The sequence below is a fragment of the Oscarella lobularis genome, chromosome 10 (assembly GCF_947507565.1).
Source record: "Oscarella lobularis chromosome 10, ooOscLobu1.1, whole genome shotgun sequence".
In the NCBI taxonomy this organism is placed as follows: domain Eukaryota; kingdom Metazoa; phylum Porifera; class Homoscleromorpha; order Homosclerophorida; family Oscarellidae; genus Oscarella; species Oscarella lobularis.
In genome coordinates this window covers 1,423,123-1,447,556 of record NC_089184.1, presented here as the reverse complement: position 1 = coordinate 1,447,556, position 24,434 = coordinate 1,423,123, and the positions used below count along the sequence as shown (strand labels likewise).

The window sequence follows — 24,434 nt, the reverse complement described above, 5'->3', positions numbered from 1 at the left end:
CCGGGAAATTCAGTGTGCTAAAAGTCCGTCGGCTTCTTGTACCAGAAAATGCGTGGACTGCTCTTTGCCTTGCTCGCAATTGTGTTTGTCGCCCGTGCCAAAGGTATCGTCGCCGTCCGCGATGTACGACGCCAAACAAACGGCGTTTCTTTCGTCACTCTACTAGTAGAATCGTGCTCTGGTGAAAGTCCCACTTACACGTGGGTTGGCTCAATAGGAGGGGACGTACAGGAGTCAATCCGAGCGACGCTTGGGGGCCCTGTTCGGTGGTATGTAGACGTGTGGCGTGGAGCAGAGAGAGATCGTTTGTGAAGAGGTGCAACAAAACGGTGATGTCTCCGAGCTGTGGGTCCGGAACAGGAGCGCAAACGCCCACTGTCAAGTGCTTTAGTTCTATCTGTGGCCGGGTGAGCATAGAGGCATGCAATGAAGATACGCTGATCAGTGGTTCGCGTCCACCACCAAGCAAACAAGACTGTTCGGTGCGCTGCGTATGCACAAGGCCTTTTTGGGACTCAGATTCCTGGAGCGACTGTATTCTTTACTAGAAAGCAACTCTACTAAGAGACAACGTTATGCGGTTTCTGTCGCTTTCTTTCTCTGCTTTCGTGAGCGCCCGCTCCGTGCCCAATCTGAATGTGACACAAAGCCGTCAGAGGTCGAATGATGACCTTCAGAAAGAACGCAACCCTTTCATCATGGGAGATATGAGCGATGCCTCAGTGCTTACGTCGTACAAATCTGCTCTTCCCTCGATAACGGACAACGCCAAGGCGGCAGATTCGGCAGTAGAAAGACACTGGTCGGTCGGCTGAGTTCGAATGACGTACGCACTGATGACTGACATTCTGAGTTCGACCTAAAACCATATCGGAAAGAAACAAAAAGAAAAAAATTACTATCTGACCTGTTTGAGTACGTGTAGTCTTGGATTCTTCTTATAGATCTCGCGAGCCTGGCGCCAAGTGCCGTCTAAAAGGAGAAGGTTCTTCACACGTGGCAATCTTCCAGAAGGAGAAACGTCGCTGACGTCAACAGCTACAAGATGATGTATTCAGCAAATCAAAAAATCAATTAATTAATTAATTAATTAATTAATCTGCCTTCTCGTCCAGGATAGAGAAGAACAGTTTCGTGCGCGTCGAGTGCGTCGTCCAACGTGGGAAAGCGGCCTCGTGAGAAGACTTTGGAGCGGTAAATGTGGATTTTGTCTCGTGCCAGGGCGGCCGTCAAAATGGGCACTGTCGTGAGACTTCGACGTTCCTAGACGACTTTTTGGTCCAACTTCTGACTCGACCGAACAATCTTACCTCGTTTGGATGCTGCAAGATGTGCACTTCCGTTGCAATGAGCACAGGAGTGCGAGGCAGACAGTTACAGAGGCAGACAGACGCTGGTCTCCTTGGTAACAAGAGAGAACGTGCTAGTTTTCGGGCGTAGAGCTCTCTGGTCGCCTTACTGGCAGCGATCACACTTTGCTCTTTTTTTCGACGGATCAAATGGCAAATCGATCAAGCCACTAAAGGGACCTGAGCTCAACGAATCGTCCTCTCGCAGTGCCATGTCCGGGCGGTGTTGTAGCGCCCGGATAAGGAATCCGAAGTAGTAGATTGGGTAGAAAAATGCGTTGCCATCAAGTATTGACCGGTGCCGTCAATCGCGGTCCTTGCTCGTTTGCTCCAGCCGGCGAAGGAAGCGACGCAACGTTGGTGAGGCCTCTTTTGACGCCATCTTCACCTCGTCGCCATAAATTTTCGCGAAAAAAAGGTCTGCGCATCTGGCTGCCGCGTCGTGATTCTCGATCGTCACTTGGAAAAAGTGCAGTCGATCGACACGAGCGACGTGGCCTCGTCATCGACGGCTATCGTCGATTGCGTTCACGCCAGCCAGGGTCCATCGCGACTCGTAAGCGGAAACGCGCGTATATTACTGCACGAAGAATAGTTCGCTTTTACTCAGATCGCCGCATCCTGGTCGAAAAAAGTCTACATATTCAAACCGTTTGAGGAGAAAGGAGAGAAGAAAGTGAGCAAGAAACGATTTCGACTTCAAACGAGATTTTTTTCTGTACTTAGTTACAATGGAAACTGACGACTGTTTTGGACGCGCAGGAGACGGTCTCTAGTGTCGCATTTACATTTGGAGGTACGCCGACTCTGCGTTCGAAATCTCCTCGACGACGAATTTCTTATTTTAGGTGAAAAACTTTTGGTCGGAGGCGAGAAGACTATTGCGCTTTACGAAGCTGACGAGATGGTGACAGCCGCTTCTTGGAGTCGAGTCTGGAAGACGACGTTAGGATCTTTCTCTCTGACGCCTATGGTTAAATAGATCAGTCTCTCTTTGAAGGATCTCTTCTCCCGTCTATCAACTTCAGTTTTCACCGGACGATCTTCTCTTTGCTTCGCTTGGGAAGGTATAAAGAAGAAGTCTTGATATTTTCTGATTCACGCATTTTTTTAGAATGATCGACTATTGAAAGTCTGGTTTCAAAGTCCTCAAGGTACATTGCCAGCAAATGTTTTGTAGACTGGCTTAATTACTACGTTGCTATAGGATCAAGCAGCAGGAAATCCGTCTCAGACAGCAAAACGGTTTCATACGATTTTATCTATTTGGCTCATCCCGAACCCGTCACAAGCGTATCGTGGCGACAGAAGAGTCACTTGCTTCCCGGGTAAGAAACGATAACAGATTTTATTAATTAAAAAATTCCATTATTAATGACGAACGAATAAGGGGCGTTCTTCCCAACGTTCTTCTCACCTCTTGCACGGACATGATCGCTCGCTTTTGGTCCCAAACGCCCAATCTCGATCCACTTCACATGCACCAATCGATCGACGTCGACAGCGGATTCAACATCAAAGCCGATCTGAAATTCCACATCACCGCCTCGATCAATCCGTGCCACGACATTCCCCTCTTGCCGGACGTCAATCGCGATCGCGTCAGCCCCTTCGCCGTTCACTGGCTCAACAACAAGACGTGGGTTTACAATGCCGTCATCGAATCGTCGCTCAGTCAGTATTACGCCAGCGCGAACGCGTCGCGACGTCTCTCGCAGCACTCCACCTTCGAACTCGTCGATTACGAAGTATCGCAGATGGAAGACGGAGACGAAGGGATAGTCGAAGAGGAGGACGAAGAGAACGAAGAAGAGACGAACGAAGACAACGGAATAGAAATATCCCATCAGAAAATCGTCGCACCCACGACGACGCCACGCACGGGAGAAAAGAAATCGTCTCGGCAGCCGGCGGCGCTTTCTCGCACGGTCACCGTCGACGACGTTCCGCCTCTTCAACACGCAATCGGTAACGTATTGAATGACTGGCGCAAGACGGCCGACATGGTCTTCGCCATCTATCCGACGGACGGGTCGCTTCTTCTCTGGCAAGTCGATCACCTCGACGACATCATGCCGTCTCTTCGTCTCGTTCACGTCAGCTTTTCGTCGCGTTTGCCGTCGAGTTTTCCGCTCGAGGACGCTTACTCGTTGACGGAAAACGTCGTCGTCGTTCCGCAACTCGAGGCCGTCGACGTGATGCAGTCGTCGATGGGAAGTCCGCTCAAGCGGACGGGCAGTCAAGCGGAATTGGGGCATCATCGTTCGAATTCGTCGCTCGCGAGATCGAGCGCCTTTCCGTCGTTGCGTCAGTTCAGCTTTCGCGGTTCGTCGGCGTCCGTCTATCCGACTCTATCGCTTTTCACGTGCCACTTTGACGGTGCCGTCAACCTGTGGAACATGGAATTGGGCGACGATCCGTTGCGCGTCACGTGCGTCGTTCATCAACGCCGCTCGTCCGGACATCGATTCGACATCGGTCGCATTGTCATGCATTCGACGTTGCCGCTCGCCGTCTCCGTCGCTCACGTCGACGAGCGCGTGTCCGTCGATCCGCCGGACGGGACCAATAGCGAATTGATTCTTTGGCAGACGAGCGACGTCAGTCCTTTGGCTCGTCACGAAGGACTTCATCAATTGGCGATTGTCAATTCGTCGCTTTCCAAGGCATTTTCTTCGCTCGCTTGGGTGCCCGCTTCTCTCTTCAACTCCTTACCCGACGCTCAGAACGAGTTGAACGGTACGCTATTTGTTGCAAACGAAGACGCCAATTCGACGTTGTTCTTCCACTTGGCTGTCGTCGACGCTGCCGGTCTTCTTTTGAAAGCTCACAAATCGGAAGAAAGTCAGCAACCGTCATCTTCATTGACGACGACGACGGCGGCGGCGACGACGACGGCGGCGGCGACGACGACGACGACTACAACGACGAGAGCCGTGCTAGTTCCCCGTAGTCCGACGAGTCTATCGTCTCTCGACAGCATCGTTTCGGACGAAAGCGACGGTGCTGTCGCCTTTGTTTTGGACGGCACCGTCGTTTCGACCCAGTCCGGTCTGCATCCCGGTTGCGTTATTAAACTGGGCATGCTGGATCAGACGGGTTCAGCTCCGCTGCGATTTTCGTCTCTGCTCTTTTTGCACGCTTTCTCCGGCGCCAGTTTCCATCTGCCTCAACTTCGTCGACGTTTCAACGAAAGCGACGTCGGCGAGACGTTTTTCATCGTCGCCGTCACTCGTTCGGTCAAAGAAACGACTTGCATTCACCTTTGGTTCGTTCGCGTCTCTCCGCCGTCCGTATCGCGGTTTTCCAACGACGGTCAGCGGCGTCGCACCGTTCCTTTGCCCCAAATCGAGTCGTCCTATCTCGGTGCTCAAGACATGACCTTTTTGCCCGACGGCGTCGTCGTGACGGCAGTGACGGCCGCCGTCGACACGAAACAGTCGTTTTTCTACGACGGAACGACGTCAGTTTCGCCGCCACCCTATCTTTTCACGACCGCCTTTTCCGACGGCACGTTCGTTTCGTGGTCGTGTCAAGAACGAAAAACTAAAATTAGCGGCGGCGCTGGTGGCAGTGGCGACGACGATCGATCGTACGAATGGGTTCGCTGGGAAAGCGGCGATCGCTCGTTGTTGAAATCCGCAGCGACGGTTATAAGCAGTCCGTGTTGTAATCTATTGGCTTGCGCTGGCAAAACGGCGAAAGAGGACGACGTCGCCGTTTCCATATGGCAAGGATTCAGCGACGGAGGAAAGAAGTGGGTTCACGTTGAAACGCTGACCGTCTCGTCGTCGCCGTCGGCGCACGTCGCTTTAGACTGGGTTTCCGTCGAGGACGGTAGTTACATGTTGGCCGTCGCGACGCAGCGTCGCGTTGAGCTCTTCTCGCCCGCGAACGACGTGGCGCGACATCACAGCGAAAAGTGGACTTGCGTTCGACACGTTGACTTGGGCGGCGGCGGCGGCGGTGACGGCGACGACTCTTCAAGCGTCTGTCTTGCGTGGACAGACGCCGGCACGTTGATCGTCTCTCGACGAGGCGAAATGCAACTCTTTTCGCAGTGGCGTCGACGTTCCGAATCGCCGTCGCCTTTGCGTCGTCATCCCGTCGCTTATAAGGGAAGTCTATTCGAAGAGGCGTCGGCTCGAACACCTATGCTCGTTCAATATCATCCCAATCAGCTGCTCGAGCTTTTGAATGCGGGAAAGCTGCAGCGAGTTCGGGCGATCCTTGCCAATTTGCTTCTTCAATTGAAACTGCATCAGTCTGCGGGCAAAGTTGAGCAGCGCAGCGAGGCAGACGGAAGACGAACTCTGTCTTGGAGTGAGGCCGAAATTGAATCGTCGCCGAGACGCGAGCGCCAATTGAGTTACCTGGGACGAGTTGCGAGCGTCACTGAACCGCCGGCGGGCGAAATGAAGGGCCGACTCGAAGCGGTGCCGCCTCTCTCTTTGACGGATCTGCTTGGAAGTGACGGTGTCGTTCTGGCGCCGTCCGCCGCCGAGATGTCTCCCGTTGCTACGGAAACGAAACAAGGCCGCTCTCGCGGCGACGACGACGTCTACACGAGTCTTTTTGAATCGGCGGAGAGGGACGACGAAGCGTACACGACGAGTGCATTCTCTGACGACGAAGACGACGACGACGACGACGACGGAACGAGAATCGACGGCGCTTCCGAAGCTCCTAACATTCGAGCGGGCGAGTTTCTTCCGAAGCATTCGGCGTGGTTGGCACGGCAACTGTCGCAGTTTCAGCTGCCCGGACTGTCGAGCACCGATCAAATTCGTCTTCTCGCTCTCGTCGAAACGGTTGCGTCGACCCAGGGAAGCTTTTCGTCGCAGGGCGAAAAGCAGCCGGCGTCGCGGTCGCACGGCGCCGCTGTCGCGCTGGATTCCGCTTCGGGAGCCGGTTATGCGGCCATTTCGGCGAGCAGCGGCGATACGAGCACGATTGACGATTGCGGCCTTCGCTATCTTCTCTCGCTTCGTCACTTTCTCTGCCTGCTTCGCTCCCTGCCTCCGTCGTTGAGAAGTCGAGCTTTCAGCGAAGGATTGTCGACGTCGGACTTCGCTTGGGCTTTTCATTCGGACGCGGAAGAAGAATTGCTGTCGGTCGTGCCGGCGCTACAGCGATCCGATCCCAAGTGGGCGGAATTGAGAGCTATTGGTATTGGCTGGTGGGTGAGAAGCGGCGATCGCCTACGAAGGATCGTGGAGAAAGTGAGTTACTCGCGTGGTAAAGAAATATTGCAGGACAACGAATGCTCTATGTGAAGGTGGCTAAAGCTCGATTCCAGGCAGCTCAACAACCACTTGATGCGGCTCTTTTTTATATGGCCTTGAAGAAAAAGTCTCTCCTCGCCGGTCTCTTCAAGTAAGCTTCCGATGCACGTTCAAAAAGTTTAATTAATAAATTAATTAAGCACTCGATCCTCGGTTAAGTAATCTGTAGAGCGTTTGTATGGTTGTCTGTAGCGCACGTTCGGTTGCCATTTATAGAGCCGGCATGACACCCTTGATTTTGCTGACCAAGCGTATTGCCGTCGCTGCGTATCCGATTGCTTTTCGCGTTCAAATAGCGACTGAATGTCTTTAGAACAGACTCATAATGTACTTCGCAGCTGATTTCTCGCTTCTACTTCGCGTATAAAGCATTTCGTAGCGATGGCGCGTACTGCGTCACGGTTGCGTCAATGTAGCGTGACAGGGCGTGTCTTACGTACGTAGCAGGCGTTAGTCGTCGTCTTTTCTCGTTTTTCAATTGATTTGGAACAAAACCGATATCAACATCGCGGTCAAAATTGCATTTGAAGCCGATTGGCATAGGTCTCGATTCAAACGGCACGCGTTTTAGTGCTGAATAGTTGCAGTCGTGGTAGCCCGGTGGGGTTCCTATATAAATACCCAGCATTTACATGTACTTATCAGTAGCAGGAGCAAGAGATTGTGGCTAGGATAGAAGGGAGCAGGCAACTCTCCCCAAGGTGTGACCATTATGCCCGGTGGCTGGTCAATTTCCTCACTTGACAAGGGCTACGGCCTTCCTACGTCCACTCTCTCCGCTGCGCCTGTGAGGCACCTCTGATAGGGATAAACCTCCATAGCACCGTCTTCCGTGTGGTTTGTATCATGTGTCGTAATGTTTTTTTTAATTTTTTAAAAGTATTCTACGCGAAGGAGGCGCGTTTTTTGAACGTTTAACGGTCTCGTAGGCGCGGAAGGGGGCCTCAGTTCGAACTACCGTACTAAACGATTGAAAATGCTCTGCGGAACATATAATAGGAGGATAAACTTATAAACGACATTGCACACAATCGTTGTTTTTCCTAGAACTGTCGGAGATTCAAGAATGAGAGTGTTCTTTGCAAACGATTTCCAAGAAGAACGCTGGCGTCGTGCCGCGCTGAAGAACGCGTACGCGCTGCTCGGCAAGCAGCGCTTCGAGCACGCCGCCGCCTTTTTCATTCTCGGCGGCAATCTCGAGGATGCGATCGACGTGTGCGTGAGCCAACTGAAGGACATTCAACTCGCTCTCGTTCTAACTCGCCTATACACGGGCGAAGGAGAAAGCGGACCGACTGTGAGGAAAATCTTGACAAAGTATGTTCTCGACGGCAGCGAGGGGAGCTCTCGGGCGAACGACCCATCGTCGTCGAGCTGCGACGCGTTTTTGCGCAGTTTAGCTCTTTGGATGTTGGGCGAATATCGTGCCGCTCTCGATACTTTGCTCGTCGATCGCGTCGACAATGGTCTTCGAGCGTCGGCAATTTTTAATTTCCATTTCTACCTTCGAAATCATCCCCTACTGCAGCGTCATCGTGGAGCAGCAGAGACGACGGCTACGGCAGCAAGTGGTCTCTTAGGCGGGGAATCGGCGGCGGCGACGACGCCCAAGGCAGTAGCCGACGACCGTCGAATCGCGCCTGTATATCGGCTGAGCGGAGTGGGAGACGATCCGCTCACGCGTTCCGAAATCCGTCTCTTGTTTGCTGCCGCTTATTCTCACATGAACGGCGGCTGTCCGATGTTGAGTCTCGACGTTCTCATGAATTTGCCGTCGGTCGCAGCCGAAGACGACGACGGAGAGGAGAAAGGCAAGGAGGAGACGATTGACGAACAGTCGCTCGACTTACAGCGTTCGCCTTCTCGCAACGACGACGCCGGCGATCGTAGCAGCGCATTTGATTGGAGTCAACCTCTGGTGTCCGAAAACGATCCATTCGATTGGAGTCAACCCGTCTCGTCGATGCTCCTCGACAGCTCTGAAACGACGCCGCCGACTTTGGCGAGCAAAGAAGAGGAAGAAGACGACGACAAGGGCAACGAAACTGAACAACAACAACAACAAGTTCTCCAAAAGCGAACGAGCAGTCCTGCCGATTTAGCTGTATCACAGCAAATGAAACTTCGGAGTTACATATCGCTGTTCGTCGATCAATTCCGCAGTCTTCCCTTCGTCGCCTCCAGTCGAGCAGCCGTCGCCGCAGATCAATTCAGCTCGAGTCCGTCGTCTTGCCGCACGGTGAAGGCGGCTCACGCTCTGCGTTCCGTCCTAAATTCGGCTCTCAAAAGAGAAATCGTCGTTCTAAACGAGCTGTGTTTCGCAGGCGACGAAAGCGACACCGACGCGAACGACGGCAGGCGTTCTGAGAAAAGGACGGTTGCGGCCATGAATCATCTTCTCTACACGCTCGTTCACTACTGCAGTCTCCACGGCGCGTCGGGAAACGGTCTCGTGGCCTTGCGAATGGAAGCAACGATTCTACTTCAAGATCGCGTCATTCTCAGTCAACATCGACTTGATCAAACGCCGTCGCATCCGAATAAAATGCCGCCTCTCTGCTTGTCGACGTATCGATGCTTACCGGGCTCGCTCAGTCCATTCTCCCTGATTCATTCTCTGACGAAGGATATTCTCAGCTATTTGGTCTTGTGTCGGGAAATGCCGACGCCGTCGAGTTCCGTGCGTCATTACCTTCCTTTTATCGAGAGCCTAACCGAGCAACTGTCCGTCTGCCTACTTCAGAGCGTGCTCGTGGCGCGTTCTAGTCGCGATGAACCGGACGAAGAGAAGCGATCTCGCTCGTCGACGATTCGATCTCATTTGCGACAGCAATTGGAATCGGTCGACAACGACGTCTTGCAAATGCCGCCACCGATTTCGAAAGTCGCCGCCGAGTCTGAGACCACGGGCCGAGCTCGCACCTTTCATTTCACCGAGTCCGATTTGGGTCATTTGGGCGCCGTTCCCGAGCGACCCACGTCTTTGCCGTCGCTTTGGCCCGGCGTGCTCGATTGGCCGACAGCGATGCCTTATTCTCGTTCGTCGTTGTCCTATCCGTACGCCGTGTTGCTCGCCGAAGCGACGCTCGCCGTTTATCTCTCGCTAATCGTCACGGCCGTGTCGACGCACCGAACGGAAGACGTGCTTCTCTTACTCATGAATTATCCCTCGGGTGTTATGTGGGGTCGGACGTTTGGCGGCGGCGCTAAATCGACGGCCTCCGCTGGAGAGGACGGCAAAAGTTCAACAACAAAAAGTCGGTCAGGGACGACGACGACGACGACGATGCGCGGAAAAATGTTCCGTCGCGATTCTGGAATGGACGTCTTCGTTCCAGCCTCGATGACCCTTATGGACTATTTTCTTCGGTTGCCGAAGAAGGACTACAATCAAGGCAGTCTAACGTTGGATCTCTCTTTTTTCAATGCCCATGGAATTCGGTGCGACGACAATGACGACGACGATGACGACGACGACGACGACGACGACGACGACGACGACGACGACGACGACGACGAGGAAATGATCGGCGGCAAATGCGACGATCATCGCAATCCCGGTTGCTATGCTTGGTTGCTCATGCGTTTAGCAGTCGTTCGCACGATCGTACAACGCGTCAAAACGTTTATACCCGTATCGGGAATGGAGATGGCCGACTTGACCGGCTCTTCTCCTCTCCTTCATTCCGTCGTTCGCACGCTAGAAGGCTGGGACGTCAAGTGCGTCACCGCTCTCGACAATTTCGGTGCACCGCCGGAAAATTTGATTGACTTGGAAGAAAATCGAACGGGCCGAACGTCGCTCTCGAAACACAAGGCACTGTTCGCTGCTCAGAACACGCCGTTTAGGTACGATGCACGACGACGTCGAAGTCATTTCGAAAGTCTTGGTTTTAGATCGTCGAAAAGAAGTGCCCAGCCGGCGAAATCGCTCTGGCAGTACTTGGTTCGGCAAGAGACGTTGCACGATTTATTTATTCAGTACATTTTCCGCTCGGACGTAAGTCTTCTCGAGGGCTCCGATTCGAAAAGCGATCGTCTCGTTTAGAAACTGCTGTCGTCTGACGACGTCAACGAAGCGGATTCTTCTCAAGGACGACTCGTTCATCAGGAAAGCGACGCAGTCAATTGCTTTTCGCTTATAAAGGTACTGCAGTGCGAGCTTCCGATTTGTCCTGCAACTCGCGACTCGTTTATCCAGACGAACCAGAATTACCTCGTTCTGTCAAACGGACGCGAGATATTGGAAATCGACGCGGGCATGGTCATGTCTCCCGAGCACGTCGTCTGGCTAGACGAGATGTCGACGACGGGCGGCATCAGCGCAAGCAGCTACGCTCTTCTATCTCTCGACAGCATGTCCCCGAGTCGACCGCCTCTCATTGCCACCCAGTACGAAACGAGATTCTACTCCTCTTCATGATCATTACTTAAGTCGTTTTATTGAAAGGGCGGATGAACTTGATGGGTACGTTATGATTCATTCGTCGCCCAAGGAAACGAAAAGAGCAGCTGCTCAGTCAGGCGGCGCGTCGTCTATTGTAAGTCGACGGCGTTGTGCGTGCTAACTCTCTGATATTGCCGTCATTACAGATCATTCGTCGTCCCGTGCAGGGAGTGAAACGAATCGAAGCTCATCCGTCACTTCCTCACTGTGAGCGGAAGATGCTGTGCACAGGTTGCGTAAAAAAACAGCGAATTTTAGATATTAGTGGCTCGTCCGATGGAACGGCACACGTGTGGGAATGTGGACATGGACAACCGCTTGCTACTCACAAAAAGTTGGGTAGTCGAATAATGAGAGTTCATTTCAATCACTTTGGAAACAAGGCAGGCGGCAGCTTAATTAACAGAAACAGCGAATTACTAATTTTTTTCTAGTACGGTGTCGCTACGGATGGGGGGAAACTGCATTTATTCCAATTTGCCATGAACATGGGTAACAGCGTCAATGCTTATCAGGTATTTTTTTGATTCGAACAACTGAACGAACTTCACTGCTGATTCGCATAAAGACGCTACCTTGCCAAAGTCGTTCCCTCAACGACTTTACGTTTGTGAGCTCGTCGAGCTTTCTAGCATCTGCAGGAACGTCTTCCGATGGAAGGTAAGTAGGGAGAAAAAGAAAGAGAAAAGAGGGAGATAGGCAATTGTTTTTAAAAGGAACGTTTGCCTATGGGATACTCTCGTGCCTACAAGCAGCGCCTTGGTCAAAGGTAGACAAGGCAAAAGGAAGCGGAAAAAGAAAACGATCTATTTTCATTTTTTGCAGGGTTTTCGTGTCACGAGGCGGGCGCATGTGTCGTCGCCTATTCGTCCAATCGTCAGTGGCTCATTTCCGGAGGTCGTCGCGGCGAAATTTGTCTTTTCGACGTGCGTCAACGTTGTCTCGTCCAACGATTCACGGCCCACGCGGACGCCATCGAATGCCTGGCCATCGACGCAGACGAGGAGTTCTTCGTGACCGGCGCCGCCGACGGCGACATCAAAGTCTTTCGACTGTCTCCGTACGAAGAGATGTTTCATTTTGCCGGTGAGCACAGCGGACGATTGCTGTCGTCGTGGCGAGGGGGATTGGGGGCGGCGGGAGCCGGCGTCACGCAATTGTATTTGACTGCCGACAAACACTTGCTCTCGTCGGGAGCCGACGGCGCCGTCAAAATACGACACATACGCGTTTAATTCATAGTTTCACTGCTTCCTTCGCTTTCGTGTTTTTTTTGCTCTTTATTCTTTAGGTACAGTGTGCGTACTTAGATGATGTCGTTTCTATTGTGGTACACCCAGCATATCTAGTTTGTACACGGTGATGCGACCGTAAAAATCACTACTCTCTACAAATATTAGTTTGACTGTTTTGACTGGTTTTTTTAGGGAAGGCACGGCGAAAATCTGAAAAAGAAAATATGGTAAGTTAGCAATTGACGCCCGGCAGGCGGAGTGTCAGCGTCTAGCGTCGCAGGATTTACATTAAAGCGTCAGTTATCATAATCGAATTTAAATCAGTGAAAATTCTTAAGGCCACGTGATCTCTATAATCGTGCTACGACGCCTACGCAGTACGTTAAACTTCAACGCTTTGCCTGCAATGAATTTGTATCTTCTGGATAGAATTTAGCAAGAGGTGGCGCGCTGTGGTCAGAGCCATCGATAAGTGTACACGTTTTGGCGGCAAAACCGCCTTGGAACTGAACGTGAATTTGCTCAACGTGCACTGGCCGCTCAAACGTAACACTTAGCCACTGCGGACTTCCCTGCAACGCAAAAAAGGCACGTGTCGTCACAGTAAAAGGCTTTCGCGTAGCAAGCACACTTGATTGGAATTCCAGCAGGTCTCTTCGTCCCCATCAAACATGTGCTGGCGGCCAAACTGCTTCACGTCTCGGTTCAGCACCGAACTGACCCTATGAATACGGTGAGTAGTCTTCTCTATTCAAGTCGATATAAAACGTACGACGTTTTGCAGCAGCAGTGCTCTATGAGGGACAACATTCTTTATCCGGGCTTCCATGTTTCACATTCACAATGCAAACTTGCAAAGCGAAAACGAGAGAGCCCCCGTTGAAACCAGTTGACAAACTCGCTGGAGGAAGGGAGAACCTGAAACTGGTGATAGCGAATGCACGTGACGTTGAGAGTCTCATAGGTCTACAGGTTAGTACACCAATAATCTACATGCGTACACTTTTGTGTACATCTCTGCTCAACATGCGCAAACTACAATCTTGTCATAGACATTTTAAATTTTGTGCTATTAGTACTAGGTTTGTCCATGCAAGCCTTCTCAGTTATCCATTGGAACAGATTCAACAGAATTATCTGAGATAAGTAATTTAGAAGCGCGTCAAAGACATTCTAATCTATACTCTACCCCGAGTGCAATTGATTGGAGTTCCTTTCCACTTTCCCTGTTTACACCGAAGCGTAGACATAATCTTTTTCTTTGTTGGCTTGTAGCCCTTTAGGCATATATACGTTGCTTTTTTCCCCGGCTGGTGACGCTGGACAATAGCACTTTCTATCTCTGGCGGTTCCGGACAAGAAGACTTCAATTTTCCTTTCGATTCACACAAAGGAAAGGTTCCGTTCCACTTCCCCTTTGGACTGCACACTATGGACGAGCTGTAATTTGCTGAATTTGGTGATGAACGACTGTTACAGGTTGGAACCATTATCATTTCTCCTTCAGAAAACTTCATTGTTTGATCAGGAAAGTTTTGAGGCGCGTTGCACTTTTCTAGCAATTCTAGCAACAAAAGTATAAAAGCCGGCGTGGCGGGTGAGTCGGTGTAAATTACTTTGGCATTTGGGATAACTGCCATTCCAACTTCCATCCTCCATGCACATAATTGATTTGTAAATAACCGGTGGATGTAACCGAAAGCCTTCGGGACAACTGGGAAATATAATGTCTCCTTCGAAATAGAATTTGACGTCTTTTTCCTTCATTCCCGCTGGTCGAGGGCATTGAGCTGCATTGCCTATACAAACGAACGTCTAATACACTTTTGCATAGCGCAATGCAGTTAGATAGATACCACTTTGGCCCAGAGTGAGAAGTACTAGTGCGATAGAAAGAGATGTAAACATACTTGCTTATGCGTAGCCAAGAGACTGACGACGTGATGTGTGCTGTCTCCTTTGAAGCGACTCTCTCTATATATATTGTTGCGATGTGTTCATACACGGGAAACGAAAAAATTCCCTTATTAGCTTCACTTGAGTGCACTCATCTGCAGTCACGTCATTCTAAAAAGCTTTTTTATTAGGCCCCCGCACTTTCTCGCATGCCTGCACGCGTGTAATTTTCGGTTTCTTGGCGGAAGTGCACGGCTAAGCCGCAGCTATAAGACTCATTAATAGGATCTAGGATCATACATAATACATCATTTACATCATTGCGTTTTTTCTCTGCGTAAGTTCGAGGAATGTAGGTTTTCTGCACTGTCCGGTTTTTATGAGTTTTATAGGTACTTTTTTATGAGAGAAACTTGAAGCGAGGAAAGCTCAAGGATCTCTCACCTTTGGTATTGTGAAAAAATTACGATAGTCGGGAAAATCCCTGCAGCTGTCACATTCACGTGCGAATCTACTTCCTGTGAAATTGTTTTGACCACGTCCGTCACGCACGTCGGCGTGACGTCGCGACGCACGCTACCCAGCAAGAATGCTACGTGTCTTAGTTCTCTGCTTTCTCTCGGCCGTCTTGGCGAAGAAAGACCCTCTTCTAGTCACGAAGAAGGTTTTCTCGAGCACTGTGCAACAAGAAATCCTCTCGAACTACGCGTTTTTCCCAGGTCTTCTTCGACATCGAGATCGGAGGCAAATCAGAAGGACGTATCGTTATCGGACTCTTTGGCGATGTTGTGCCAAAGACGGTCGAAAACTTTTACAAGCTAGCGGATAAGACAGCACCGGTAAGATTTTGTTGTCGGGGCCCCGTTTAGGGGCGATGACGCGCACGTGCCACTTCTCCCACTTCCCACGCAGGAAGGCTACAAAAATAGCAAATTTCATCGCGTCATCAAAGACTTTATGATCCAAGGCGGCGATTTCACGCGCGGGGACGGCACCGGGGGTAAGATTCCCGGGAACGAGCTTCCGCCTTCGACGTTCCCATCGCCTTTCCTTTTATTCTCCAAGGGAAAAGTATCTACGGGGAGAAATTTGCCGACGAGAATTTCAAGCTGACGCACGTCGGTTCGGGCTGGCTGAGCATGGCGAACGCCGGTCCCGACACGAATGGATCGCAATTTTTCATTTGCACTGCGAAGACGCCGTGGCTCGACGGGCGTCACGTCGTATTTGGAAAAGTCCTGGAGGGAATGGTAAATAAATAAATAAAGAGATGCGTCCTAATTAAAAAAGGTATTAATTAATTAATTGGTTATTAATTAAAGAGCGTTGTGAGGAAAATCGAGAAGACGAAAACGGATTCGAGAGATAAGCCGCTCAAGGACTGTTCCATTGCGAACAGCGGGTCGTTGGACGTTGACAAGCCGTTCGAAGTGGAGTCAGCTTCATCAGAGGAGAACTAAAAAAATTACTGGCATGTGCGTATTGTCTCTTTGTCTTGCCGTCGTGCGCCTTAGCTGGTTGACGATGGAATAGATGGCTGTTGGTCGTATAGATCCCTGTACATCTCTACGTCATTTCAGGCCCGGATGGTCCGACCATGCCCCCTGTTCCAGTTGACGTTCTGAACGACTTATGCAGGTGATGACGCGCCCGGGAGCGTTATTTTCGTTAATTTGATGTGTCGCTTTGAAGTCGATTTCTGATCAACATCCCAGAGGAGGAAAAAAGCGATCAGATTCGCATCTGCTTTCAAATCGAGCTCGCGCACTGGTTCTACATCGACTTCTATCGGCAGGAGAAACCTCAGTTGCCCGAGTGCGGAATGAGAGAGTTTACTTTTACAGATATCCTCGAAAAAGCCCCTCTCTATTTTTTTTTCCGGGTGCCTTCTCTTTTTCCCTAACTCTTTTTCTCACTTATGAGCCATCTGCCCTTTTTGCGACAATATGCCAAAGACGTCGACAAGATTCTTGCCGAGTGGAAAGCGTACAAGAGAAAGGTTCCCGTCCACGGAGCCATCATATTGGACGAATCTCTGGACGAGGTAAATATTTTCACAAAATGTTCTACTTTTCCTCGCACTCTCCGACTAATATTATTCAATGATTATTTCAGTGCTTGCTGGTGCAAGGCTACTATACGAGAACGAGCTGGGGCTTTCCCAAGGGAAAAGTCAATGAAGAGGAAGACACTTTTACTTGTGCTGTTAGAGAGGTATTTCTTAAATTTTGCTCGTGACTTCACGTCTTTTGAGGACGACTTTTTTCAGGTGATTGAAGAAACTGGTTTTGATATTCGGCCGTATTGCGATCCAGAAGATTTTCTTGTTCAGCAAGTCCACGAGCAGAAAATTCAGCTATACATTGCTTATGGCGTTTCAAAGTCGACTATATTTCAGCCCAAGACTCGATGTGAAATAAAGGTGAGGGGACGTGTTTTTAGAAAGGACAATTGGATTAGAAGGTCGTTTTTAGAAAATTGAGTGGTTTCGCGTGGCCAACTTGCCTACTCACAAGGGCGATACGACTCCTCAGAAGAGTTTGGGATTAAATCCCAACAACTTTTTCCTTGTGATACCCTTTGTGAAGTAAGTGCAGTCATGTCTTCTTTTTCAAGTGACCAACGGCAAGCTTTCAGACCATTGAGAAAGTGGATCAGAGCAAAGAAAGGAGAACTAACGAAGAAACGGGACTCCCAGCTAGGTTTCGTCTACCCGTCGTTGGAGTCAATGCCTCCCGGAATGGCGTTACAGATGCGGCAGACGTTTGATTATGCATCGATTCATTCTCAGCCACTTCCGCCACAGCATCCTGCACCACGGCCAGTGCAGAACCCCGAAAGCCTGCTCCCATTTGAGAGCTGGATTCAGCAGCAGCAGCAGCAGCAGCAGGTCGTCACAGAGGAGGATGCAAGAGGCCGTAAGCGGGTTCGCATACGGCAGATCCCAGCCTGGAACAACTTTCGGTTTGATTACAAGAATATAATGAAGCACTTGTCATAGGTTGGTATATGCAAAACACTCGATCGGGAAAAAAAAAATAACGACAGGCCTAGCTAAGAGACGTACGATATATCTACTATAACAACCTCTAGCAGATTCAGTATATCAGTAGGCATGCAATTCTACTAGTCCGACTGATGCACTCGCTTAAACGTCAAACAGACGATGAGAAAACAGAGGAGCGACATGAAGAAAGCCGTGCCGGCGCCGAAAGCCGAGAACCAGATCCTCTCATCTTGAACGGCATTCAAACTGAGCAGCACGCCGGGAACGACGGGAAGAGCGATAGCGAAGAAGGTGAGCAGAGCGACCGACACAAAATACGAGGCAACGCAGCAGGGAAAATCGAAGCACTGGCAATTGGGATCCTCGCACGAGCGTCTCGTGCACGACAATAGGAAGTTGGAGATGACTCCGAGACCGATCGATCCGACGACGAGCCACGCCGATAGATAGGCGCGCGAATAGGAGTCCGTGCGTTCGTCGTTGTCCCACGTGTAGACGGAGAAGAGGGACAGCGTCCCCGCGGCGATCCAGTCGAGCACCAAGACGACGAGGAGGAAGAGGAGAATTGGCGATAAGCGACGATGAGGTGGAAGCTCGTCTTGTATCGATTCGTTGGAGCCGAGTAGGGGATATTGTTCTTCGCCGTCCATAGCTTCCGATTCGGGCAGATTCGGGCGGGGGGGCTTTGGGCGAGATAACGCGCGCGTGTTTACGGACAGATGGCGACGTTTCGAAAGAAATCGAGCTCGCAAGTCGATATTCGGGCAAAAGAAGAAGAATATATGTAGGCATAGATCGTTTTTGTTCGAAATGCTCATCTAGACATCGAATCTAGGCGCATAAACGCGGAACTCGAGCAAAAGACGGCGAATCTGATGCAAGAAGCCGACGACATACTAGTAGAGAAGCAAAAAAATAGTGTTCTATAAGTGCCACGTACAACTAACTGCAATCGTACGCTGTAGCGGGAACGAGAGAAACTTCTAAGTTCCGTCTCTCCGCTTCCCACGAACGATAAAGACCCAGTGGCTAGACCGAGCACGGGACGAGAAGCTAGACGATCAATAAAGACGGCATCTCGTCCTTCTTCGCGAAATCCAAAAGCGACGACGAAGAGACCTCAATCGGCGGCAACGGGATCAGCGAGGCCTCCTGTTGCCACGAGAAAAGCGGCTCAGGAAAAAGGGGGCGGCGGCGGCGGCGGCGGTCCTTTTGCTAATATTGACAGTCGCGTTGCCGTCGCCGCTGCTATTAGTCACATTCAAAGCGGAAATTACGCGAGGAATTATGATGATGACGACGTCGTGCCGCAAGCAGCGGCTGGAATGGGAACAGGTTTATTATTAATTAAATGGAAGAAATGTCGTTGACTTTCAAATTTTTACTTCTTATTTTAGAAGCGACTATTCGTTTTCTCAAAGCCAAACTTCGAGTGATGCAGGAGGAAATGGATAGAGTATCTGAAGAATGTGTCCACAAGGTTTGATTGATGTATTAGTATTGGAGTTTTTGACGCGAGACACTAAGTCCAGTTTATAGGATGAGAAAATTGCCGAAAGCGAAGTTAAAGCAAAGGAGATAGAAGAAGACAAGTCGCATCTGATTCGGCAGAATCAAAGTCTTCAGGTAAGCAGAAAGAAAAATGACTGCATGTTCTAACAGACAAACTTGTTGGTTATCCTCATCTCTCTCTCTCTTCTGCACGATTTAGACTCAGTTGGATAAGTACAGGAAATTTTCCGAGGAGGCAAAAGAGAAGAGCAATAGCTTAGAAGCTCAACTCATAACCCTCCGAAAGGCACGTGGGGATCTGGTGACATACAAAAGTAGCCTAATGCGATGTTGTCTGCGTTTTACTTTAGGAATTAGATACTATGAAAAGGTCACAGAAGCAGGCAACAGTCAACCAGAGTTCAGTCGAAGTTCGGTAATATAAAGATGCGCTCAAATGAACTCAATTCTGAACAATCTCTCTCCTGAGACTTAACCGGGCGTTGGAAGAAGTGGAAAAGTACAAATTAGCCCTGCAGAAAGCGAAGGCAGAATCAAAGGTTTGCTGCTTCCGTTTCTCTTCTTCTCTCCAGCAGTTCGTTGTGATTAGGACTCGGGCGAGCAGGAGAGAAAGAAGATGGAGCGCCTTGTGACTGAGAACAAACGACTTGCAAAGCAGAAAGGCGAACTCATGCTCGCTTTCAAAAAACAACTGAAATTGATAGATATCTTAAAGAGGCAGAAGGTTCGTCATTGATCTCCGGTACACGGATTATTATATTCCAAGTTCTTTAGATGCACATAGAGGCTGCTAAATTGCTATCCTTTACCGAAGAGGAATTCGTCAAAGCACTTGACTGGGGAACGTAAGGAGAAGTTGCACAAGAGTGTCTATGTGTACATTACTGGTCTCTACGAAGTATCTACGTTTCTTTGAATGATTTCAGATAACGCGTTCAGTTTTTCTCTCAGCTCGCTGACGTCTTGCACGCTGCTTGTGCAGGTAAAACAACGCGAGTTGTCATTAAGACGAAAATGCTCAACTATCTAATACAGTAGTAATATATGAGTAATCAAACGTGGTACCAGCCCTCATTGTCTACCTCATCTGATTCTGCCTGCAGATCCCGTTTATTCAAGACAAGTAGCACAGGCAAAGTGCACAAATCGGGATGACTTAGGGCGCTGTGAAACTCCAATGCCGCCGCCTTGATCTCATCCAAAGAACCGCTCGCATCCACAACAAACAACTAAAATTTAGAGAGGTAATCAACAACAGTACAACAGTTTCTACTCGTCCCATAAAAGATTCTCTCACGAGTGCCTGTTTGTTGCTATAGTAGTGACTCCAATAACGCCTCACAGTATCATTGCCTATGGAACAGCAGCGCGGACTAAAACGCAATGTATTCTGCGGACCACATACTATTACCTCCCAGTTCATGTACGTTTAGAATTGCGGACGTGAGACCAACGGCTTTCACAGAGAACCCTACGCAACAATCATTCATTCGTTTTGCATAAAGAAAAAAAAAGGGAATTCAAACCTGCAGTCGGTTCCAGTCCGTCGGTCGCTTCGTTCGATAATGCGGCCAACAGAGACGACTTTCCGGCGCCAGATAGGCCAATGCATATTACCGAGTACTCGGGCCGCGGTTGAAATTGCTTGCAGCCACACAACCTCCGGCAAAACTGGAAATTAGGAGCAAATATTTACAAAATGAGGCAAGCGAATATTCTCACCGATGTCAGCACAATCCGAACAACCGCACAACCGAGCTGGCATCCTTCGCATCGAGACATTCGCGGGGAATTCCTCACAGGGAAACGAAGCGCTTGCGCGATTTCACTCACGTGATTCATACTTGTTGTGACTCTTCGTGACTCACTCTTAGAGATATCGTCTTTCGTCTGCTTTTCTTCACTTCTGACATCCGTCATGTCTCTTACTGGGTTAAAGAAGCAATTTAACAAAGCGAATCAGGTGAAGACGACGTTACATTGACCCAAACCCGACTCTCACACCACGTCTTGTAGTATTTTAGCGAAAAGATCTTCAATGCTGAAGGAACCAAGCTAGACGAAGATTTCAAGGAACTAGAAAAGGTAAACGAAAGCAGTCGAGGAATTTCTCGTAGACGGGGCCCTCTCGAGGGAACCCAACCGACGATTCTCCTAGAAAACGGATGCTACATCCGCCTTGGTCGATCAGATGATCAACAAAACGAAAGAGTACCTACACCCGAATCCGGCGGCTCGAATGAAAGTCTTCGCTCAGTCGTCGTATCAAAAAGTGAGACGTCAAGCGAAAACGGCCAAGTATCCCCAACCGGAAGACATTCTCGGCGATTGCATGATAAAAGGCGGCACCGATTTGGGCGACGAATCGAATTTCGGTGAATTGAGAAGAGAAGACGAAGAAATTTTTCTTTTAAAAACTTTTTTCTCAGGTCAAGGGTTGACTTCAGTCGGCGAAAGTCTAAAAGAAATGGCTAGTTACAAGGACGATCTTGTACGAGACTGAGAAGCTATGAAGAAAAAATTTATTTGACTTTTTTTCCTTCTTTTAGGATGTCACGGTGGCTCAGGATTTCATTGAACCCCTTCATCAACTCTTGACAAAGGACATCAAAGAAATTATGGTAATAGTGCAGGCAATTGGCTTTATAAAAACTTTTCATACCGAGTTTGCGCTGTCTCAGCATCATCGCAAAAAATTATCAGGTCGTCGTCTCGACTTCGACTGCAAAAAGAGAAAGCAGGCGGGAGGCAAGAACATCACCGACGAAGAGATACGCATTGCGGAGGAGAAATTTGACGAATCGTACGAGCTCTCCCAATCTTCCATGGGCAATCTCCTGGACAACGACGTACGGAAAGGCGTCCTCTTATTAATGAGTTGCTTATACAAGTTGGGGGCGGGGGGTGTACGTACAGGTCGAACAGGTTCAACAGCTGGGCTCGTTCGTCGACGCTTTGCAGGAGTATCATCGACAGTGCTTCGAAAAATTGCAGTCTTTGAAATCGACTTTGGACGTTGTGTAAGCGTGGGCCAGTAGGACAGATTCATCTCTCATTGTCTTTGTTTCCTTTGCAGACTCGATTCTGCTCAGTCGGCTCCCAGGGAGACTCGCTCTGTGAAGAAGCGCGGCAGCACCAAGCAATCGAAATACGATGATTCGGATGATGACGACGCCAGAGGCGGCGCTCGAGGGGGCGGCGACGACGACGACATTCCATCAAGTCCTTGCGCTCGAGCTCTATACGATTTTGAACCGGAAAACGAAGGCGAATTGGAATTCGCCGAAGGGCAGATAATCAAGTTGACAAGCCGGCTTGATGAGAATTGGTTGGAGGGAGAGGTTGGTGGTAAATCAGGCTATTTTCCATCCAATTACGTCGAAGTTCTCGTGGACGTCCAGTAGTGGCCACAACGGACGTTTCTTACTAATGAGTGGAGTGCACATAGTCTTTAGTCAAATCTGCTTGACGTTTTTTGTGTTTCTTTTTTTACGTAATCAATTGAACGTTGTTTTGTGTGCGGATTTTATCTCCGTTTCGGTTCACTGATAGCTTGATTTTTTTCGCAGGTGAACGCAACGGTCAGCGCAAATCGTGTGCCACTCATCACCTTTTCTACTCGGTGGACGTTCTCAGAGCCAGACGTGAAGAAGGAGACGCGACCTGAAGAAGATCTCAAAAGTCAGCCCACCAACAAGAGACCTGCGCACATACCGGTTGCCGGCTCCACCGTCTTGTTTCCACCAGAATCGACGAAGATGAAGCTGAAACAGAAGCTCCTGTCAACGTCAAAAAAACGCATTTACTATACCGTCCTCCAGTGAAGTCTTTGTCATAGTCGCTCAAATAAAGAAGGGAGGTGTAATAGAAAGAACCATACGTAACCTAGCAGTAGGACCCTCTGATTGACTGATTGAGTTTCTCTCAAGTGCTACCTTGTCTACGTGAGGATGCCAATATTGGTCGTGCAAGGTCTTGGCAGGAAGAGAAGTCATTCGCGAAAAGAATGTTGGTTTTGTCAGGTAAAGCAGAGACTGATCAACGCCGAATGCTTTGCCTATTGCCTTTTTTATCTTTTCCTTTACATTTCTAGGAGAAAAAAAGACTATTCCTAAATTGAAGGCTGCGTCAGGCCTTACCTGTAAACTTCCTGATCCTCTGCGGTAAAAATGGGAGAAATTCCTTCTGCTTCAGCCAATCTAATCAAAGTAATTGAAATCGCCGCCCTTGTTTTTCTATACTGTATTCTCTACTTATAAACGTCGACGAACTTGTCGCCTTTTGTCAACGCGCCAGAATGAAGATCAAGTATAGTTGGCTGCAAGAACGGAAAACGTGTGCTACATTTACACAATACAGCAAATGAAGTACTCCTCCAGACGATCCTCCTAGAGACATTCCCTTCTGCAATAGAGCCTTCAAAGAAGATATCTCGTTTGGCTCTATGAGTCTGTCCATGATAACACGGCCACATCGAGCTGGAGTGCATCCTAATTCAGTTTGGAGTCACACAGATAAAGGTTTCTTGATTCTAGTCCACCTTTATATTTCTTGTCATAGTCTGTTGAGCAGGGGACGTCAAAGGTTCGCTTCTCGACTTTCTCTCTGGAATATGCTAGGGTGCTCGTCTCTCTTGGCATTCTTGACCTCACAATATATACGGCTATTGCAATCAGTAAGAAACGAAACAGCATTCTTCGCCAGAAAGAAATCTTAGGCGACTTGTCGCCATTTTGTTTCCGCCTGATAGAATCAACTGAAAAGCAGCAGTGGAGAGCTTTTCCATTTCTAACTCTTCTCCGGCATCTTTCACTTGGAATTGCTTCCTTTTCATGGGCGCAAAAGCGTAGGGGGTCGATTAGCGTGCGCGTGAGAAGCCCAGTAGCAAAATATAACGGTCTAGAAGACACTTTTTACCATGGTGCCCCAGTAGCTCAGTTGGTTCTAGAGCGCTGTACTTATAGACAGTACCCCGTCTAGGGCGAATGGATTGAAATGCGGAGGTCGGCAGTTCGAACCTGTCCTGGGGCACGGTATTTTTTTTCTCAAAGATTTTTTTCTTCTTACAATTACAGAGCACAGAGTCATTTTTTGCACGCTTTCAGCGGATAATCAGACGAATCTATGTTCACGTATTTTCTCCCATATTTATCTTCTCGACCCGACCCAGGAAGCCCGGATTCTTCATGAGACTCAGAATCCTCTTCTTCGCGAAAAGCCGAGAACTCGTTGGCCGAAGTAATACCGAAGTGAACGTTCCAAACAACTTGCAACGAGCCAGCGATCTAAAGACTGAACTAATCGCGCAGTTTCCCAGGTAGAAAGTGGAGGCGAAAAACTGATCCTAGAAGCGCAAGCTGGAAAGGCTATTTTCACGCAGCCTCCAAGTTATTCAAGACAATTTCGTCCTATCAGTCGACCAGGAGTACGTGGACGACGATACCTCGTTAAATTTGCGTGAAGGAGCCGAGGTGGCAATCATACCTCCTATTTGCGGCGGCTGATTTGGATGGCGTTCGACGAGCGAGAATACGTTTTTATAACCGAAGAGCCCCTGAACGTACAAGAAGCGGTCGATTTTGTCTCCGTTTCATCAGCAGGAGCCATATCCGTGTTCATCGGTAAAAGCACTGTAGTAGTGTGAGGAATTAGGCTCCTCCCTTTTCCCTCGCTCTTTGAACTTGTAAAATCTAATTCTTTTCT

The 24,434-nt window shown here is 49.4% G+C and overlaps 9 protein-coding genes, 3 long non-coding RNA genes and 1 other non-coding gene across 14 annotated transcripts; 9 read left to right on the top strand and 4 right to left on the bottom strand.

Moving 5' to 3' along the window:
• The first annotated feature begins 46 nt into the window (after positions 1-46).
• Positions 47-1,558, top strand: LOC136191907 (uncharacterized). Its single transcript, XR_010671023.1, has 3 exons — positions 47-103; positions 167-1,050; positions 1,116-1,558. It is a non-coding gene; the product is annotated as an uncharacterized lncRNA (long non-coding RNA).
• LOC136191897 (tRNA-uridine aminocarboxypropyltransferase 2-like) lies at positions 516-1,573 on the bottom strand. The gene is made up of 6 exons (XM_065980324.1): positions 1,460-1,573; positions 1,311-1,401; positions 1,104-1,263; positions 908-1,038; positions 731-859; positions 516-671 (listed from the first exon to the last, which is right to left on the bottom strand). The coding sequence occupies exons 1-6, from the start codon at positions 1,561-1,563 to the stop codon at positions 561-563; spliced, it is 726 nt and encodes a 241-aa protein (XP_065836396.1). The 5' UTR covers positions 1,564-1,573; the 3' UTR covers positions 516-560.
• Positions 1,573-12,458, top strand: LOC136191881 (dmX-like protein 1). Its single transcript, XM_065980292.1, has 21 exons — positions 1,573-1,709; positions 1,768-1,905; positions 1,960-2,025; positions 2,076-2,145; positions 2,198-2,294; positions 2,350-2,416; positions 2,464-2,503; positions 2,557-2,677; positions 2,740-6,571; positions 6,628-6,725; positions 7,682-10,483; positions 10,532-10,634; positions 10,683-10,781; positions 10,836-11,026; positions 11,085-11,175; positions 11,228-11,288; positions 11,340-11,464; positions 11,516-11,596; positions 11,650-11,741; positions 11,798-11,850; positions 11,907-12,458. The coding sequence occupies exons 1-21, from the start codon at positions 1,623-1,625 to the stop codon at positions 12,314-12,316; spliced, it is 8,724 nt and encodes a 2,907-aa protein (XP_065836364.1). The 5' UTR covers positions 1,573-1,622; the 3' UTR covers positions 12,317-12,458.
• Positions 12,342-13,198, bottom strand: LOC136191904 (nuclear receptor 2C2-associated protein-like). Its single transcript, XM_065980332.1, has 4 exons — positions 13,089-13,198; positions 12,948-13,038; positions 12,718-12,888; positions 12,342-12,526 (listed from the first exon to the last, which is right to left on the bottom strand). Exons 1-4 carry the CDS (start codon positions 13,124-13,126, stop codon positions 12,404-12,406), a joined length of 423 nt encoding a protein of 140 aa, XP_065836404.1. The 5' UTR covers positions 13,127-13,198; the 3' UTR covers positions 12,342-12,403.
• LOC136191905 (uncharacterized) lies at positions 12,518-13,930 on the top strand. The gene is made up of 4 exons (XR_010671021.1): positions 12,518-12,693; positions 12,746-13,049; positions 13,101-13,795; positions 13,845-13,930. It is a non-coding gene; the product is annotated as an uncharacterized lncRNA (long non-coding RNA).
• Positions 13,931-14,734: 804 nt separating this feature from the next.
• On the top strand, positions 14,735-15,763 carry LOC136191899 (peptidyl-prolyl cis-trans isomerase B-like). Its single transcript, XM_065980326.1, has 5 exons — positions 14,735-14,876; positions 14,932-15,051; positions 15,125-15,212; positions 15,278-15,462; positions 15,535-15,763. Exons 1-5 carry the CDS (start codon positions 14,802-14,804, stop codon positions 15,670-15,672), a joined length of 606 nt encoding a protein of 201 aa, XP_065836398.1. The 5' UTR covers positions 14,735-14,801; the 3' UTR covers positions 15,673-15,763.
• A 10-nt stretch (positions 15,764-15,773) lies between these two features.
• Positions 15,774-17,896, top strand: LOC136191891 (m7GpppN-mRNA hydrolase-like). Its single transcript, XM_065980316.1, has 7 exons — positions 15,774-15,850; positions 15,905-16,056; positions 16,129-16,256; positions 16,328-16,426; positions 16,482-16,634; positions 16,687-16,799; positions 16,850-17,896. The coding sequence occupies exons 1-7, from the start codon at positions 15,810-15,812 to the stop codon at positions 17,211-17,213; spliced, it is 1,050 nt and encodes a 349-aa protein (XP_065836388.1). The 5' UTR covers positions 15,774-15,809; the 3' UTR covers positions 17,214-17,896.
• Positions 17,897-17,916: 20 nt separating this feature from the next.
• On the top strand, positions 17,917-19,788 carry LOC136191889 (testis-expressed protein 9-like). The gene is made up of 10 exons (XM_065980314.1): positions 17,917-18,003; positions 18,055-18,118; positions 18,185-18,554; positions 18,617-18,699; positions 18,759-18,845; positions 18,931-19,017; positions 19,082-19,146; positions 19,201-19,270; positions 19,321-19,455; positions 19,506-19,788. Exons 1-10 carry the CDS (start codon positions 17,939-17,941, stop codon positions 19,578-19,580), a joined length of 1,101 nt encoding a protein of 366 aa, XP_065836386.1. The 5' UTR covers positions 17,917-17,938; the 3' UTR covers positions 19,581-19,788.
• Positions 19,457-20,844, bottom strand: LOC136191895 (ADP-ribosylation factor-like protein 15). Of its 2 annotated transcripts, none has more exons than XM_065980322.1 (6): positions 20,454-20,844; positions 20,258-20,402; positions 20,143-20,202; positions 20,029-20,084; positions 19,814-19,960; positions 19,457-19,753 (listed from the first exon to the last, which is right to left on the bottom strand). In XM_065980322.1, the coding sequence occupies exons 1-6, from the start codon at positions 20,649-20,651 to the stop codon at positions 19,679-19,681; spliced, it is 681 nt and encodes a 226-aa protein (XP_065836394.1). In that variant the 5' UTR covers positions 20,652-20,844; the 3' UTR covers positions 19,457-19,678. The 2 variants fall into 2 exon arrangements, with proteins under 2 accessions (XP_065836394.1, XP_065836392.1); XM_065980320.1 differs by having other exon boundaries at positions 19,457-19,757; positions 20,454-20,833.
• On the top strand, positions 20,542-22,260 carry LOC136191890 (endophilin-A3-like). Its single transcript, XM_065980315.1, has 8 exons — positions 20,542-20,694; positions 20,748-20,816; positions 20,890-21,106; positions 21,161-21,222; positions 21,281-21,352; positions 21,413-21,580; positions 21,648-21,751; positions 21,808-22,260. The coding sequence occupies exons 1-8, from the start codon at positions 20,650-20,652 to the stop codon at positions 22,133-22,135; spliced, it is 1,065 nt and encodes a 354-aa protein (XP_065836387.1). The 5' UTR covers positions 20,542-20,649; the 3' UTR covers positions 22,136-22,260.
• LOC136191894 (2-oxoglutarate and iron-dependent oxygenase domain-containing protein 3-like) lies at positions 21,418-23,583 on the bottom strand. The gene is made up of 9 exons (XM_065980319.1): positions 23,525-23,583; positions 23,272-23,474; positions 23,103-23,221; positions 22,985-23,049; positions 22,871-22,930; positions 22,667-22,820; positions 22,543-22,616; positions 22,446-22,495; positions 21,418-22,394 (listed from the first exon to the last, which is right to left on the bottom strand). The coding sequence occupies exons 1-9, from the start codon at positions 23,563-23,565 to the stop codon at positions 22,258-22,260; spliced, it is 903 nt and encodes a 300-aa protein (XP_065836391.1). The 5' UTR covers positions 23,566-23,583; the 3' UTR covers positions 21,418-22,257.
• LOC136191906 (uncharacterized) lies at positions 22,815-23,818 on the top strand. Its single transcript, XR_010671022.1, has 4 exons — positions 22,815-22,939; positions 23,028-23,251; positions 23,304-23,406; positions 23,482-23,818. It is a non-coding gene; the product is annotated as an uncharacterized lncRNA (long non-coding RNA).
• Positions 23,655-23,762, top strand: Trnai-uau (transfer RNA isoleucine (anticodon UAU)). Its single transcript has 2 exons — positions 23,655-23,694; positions 23,727-23,762. It is a non-coding gene; the product is annotated as a tRNA-Ile (tRNA).
• Positions 23,819-24,434: the final 616 nt, after the last annotated feature.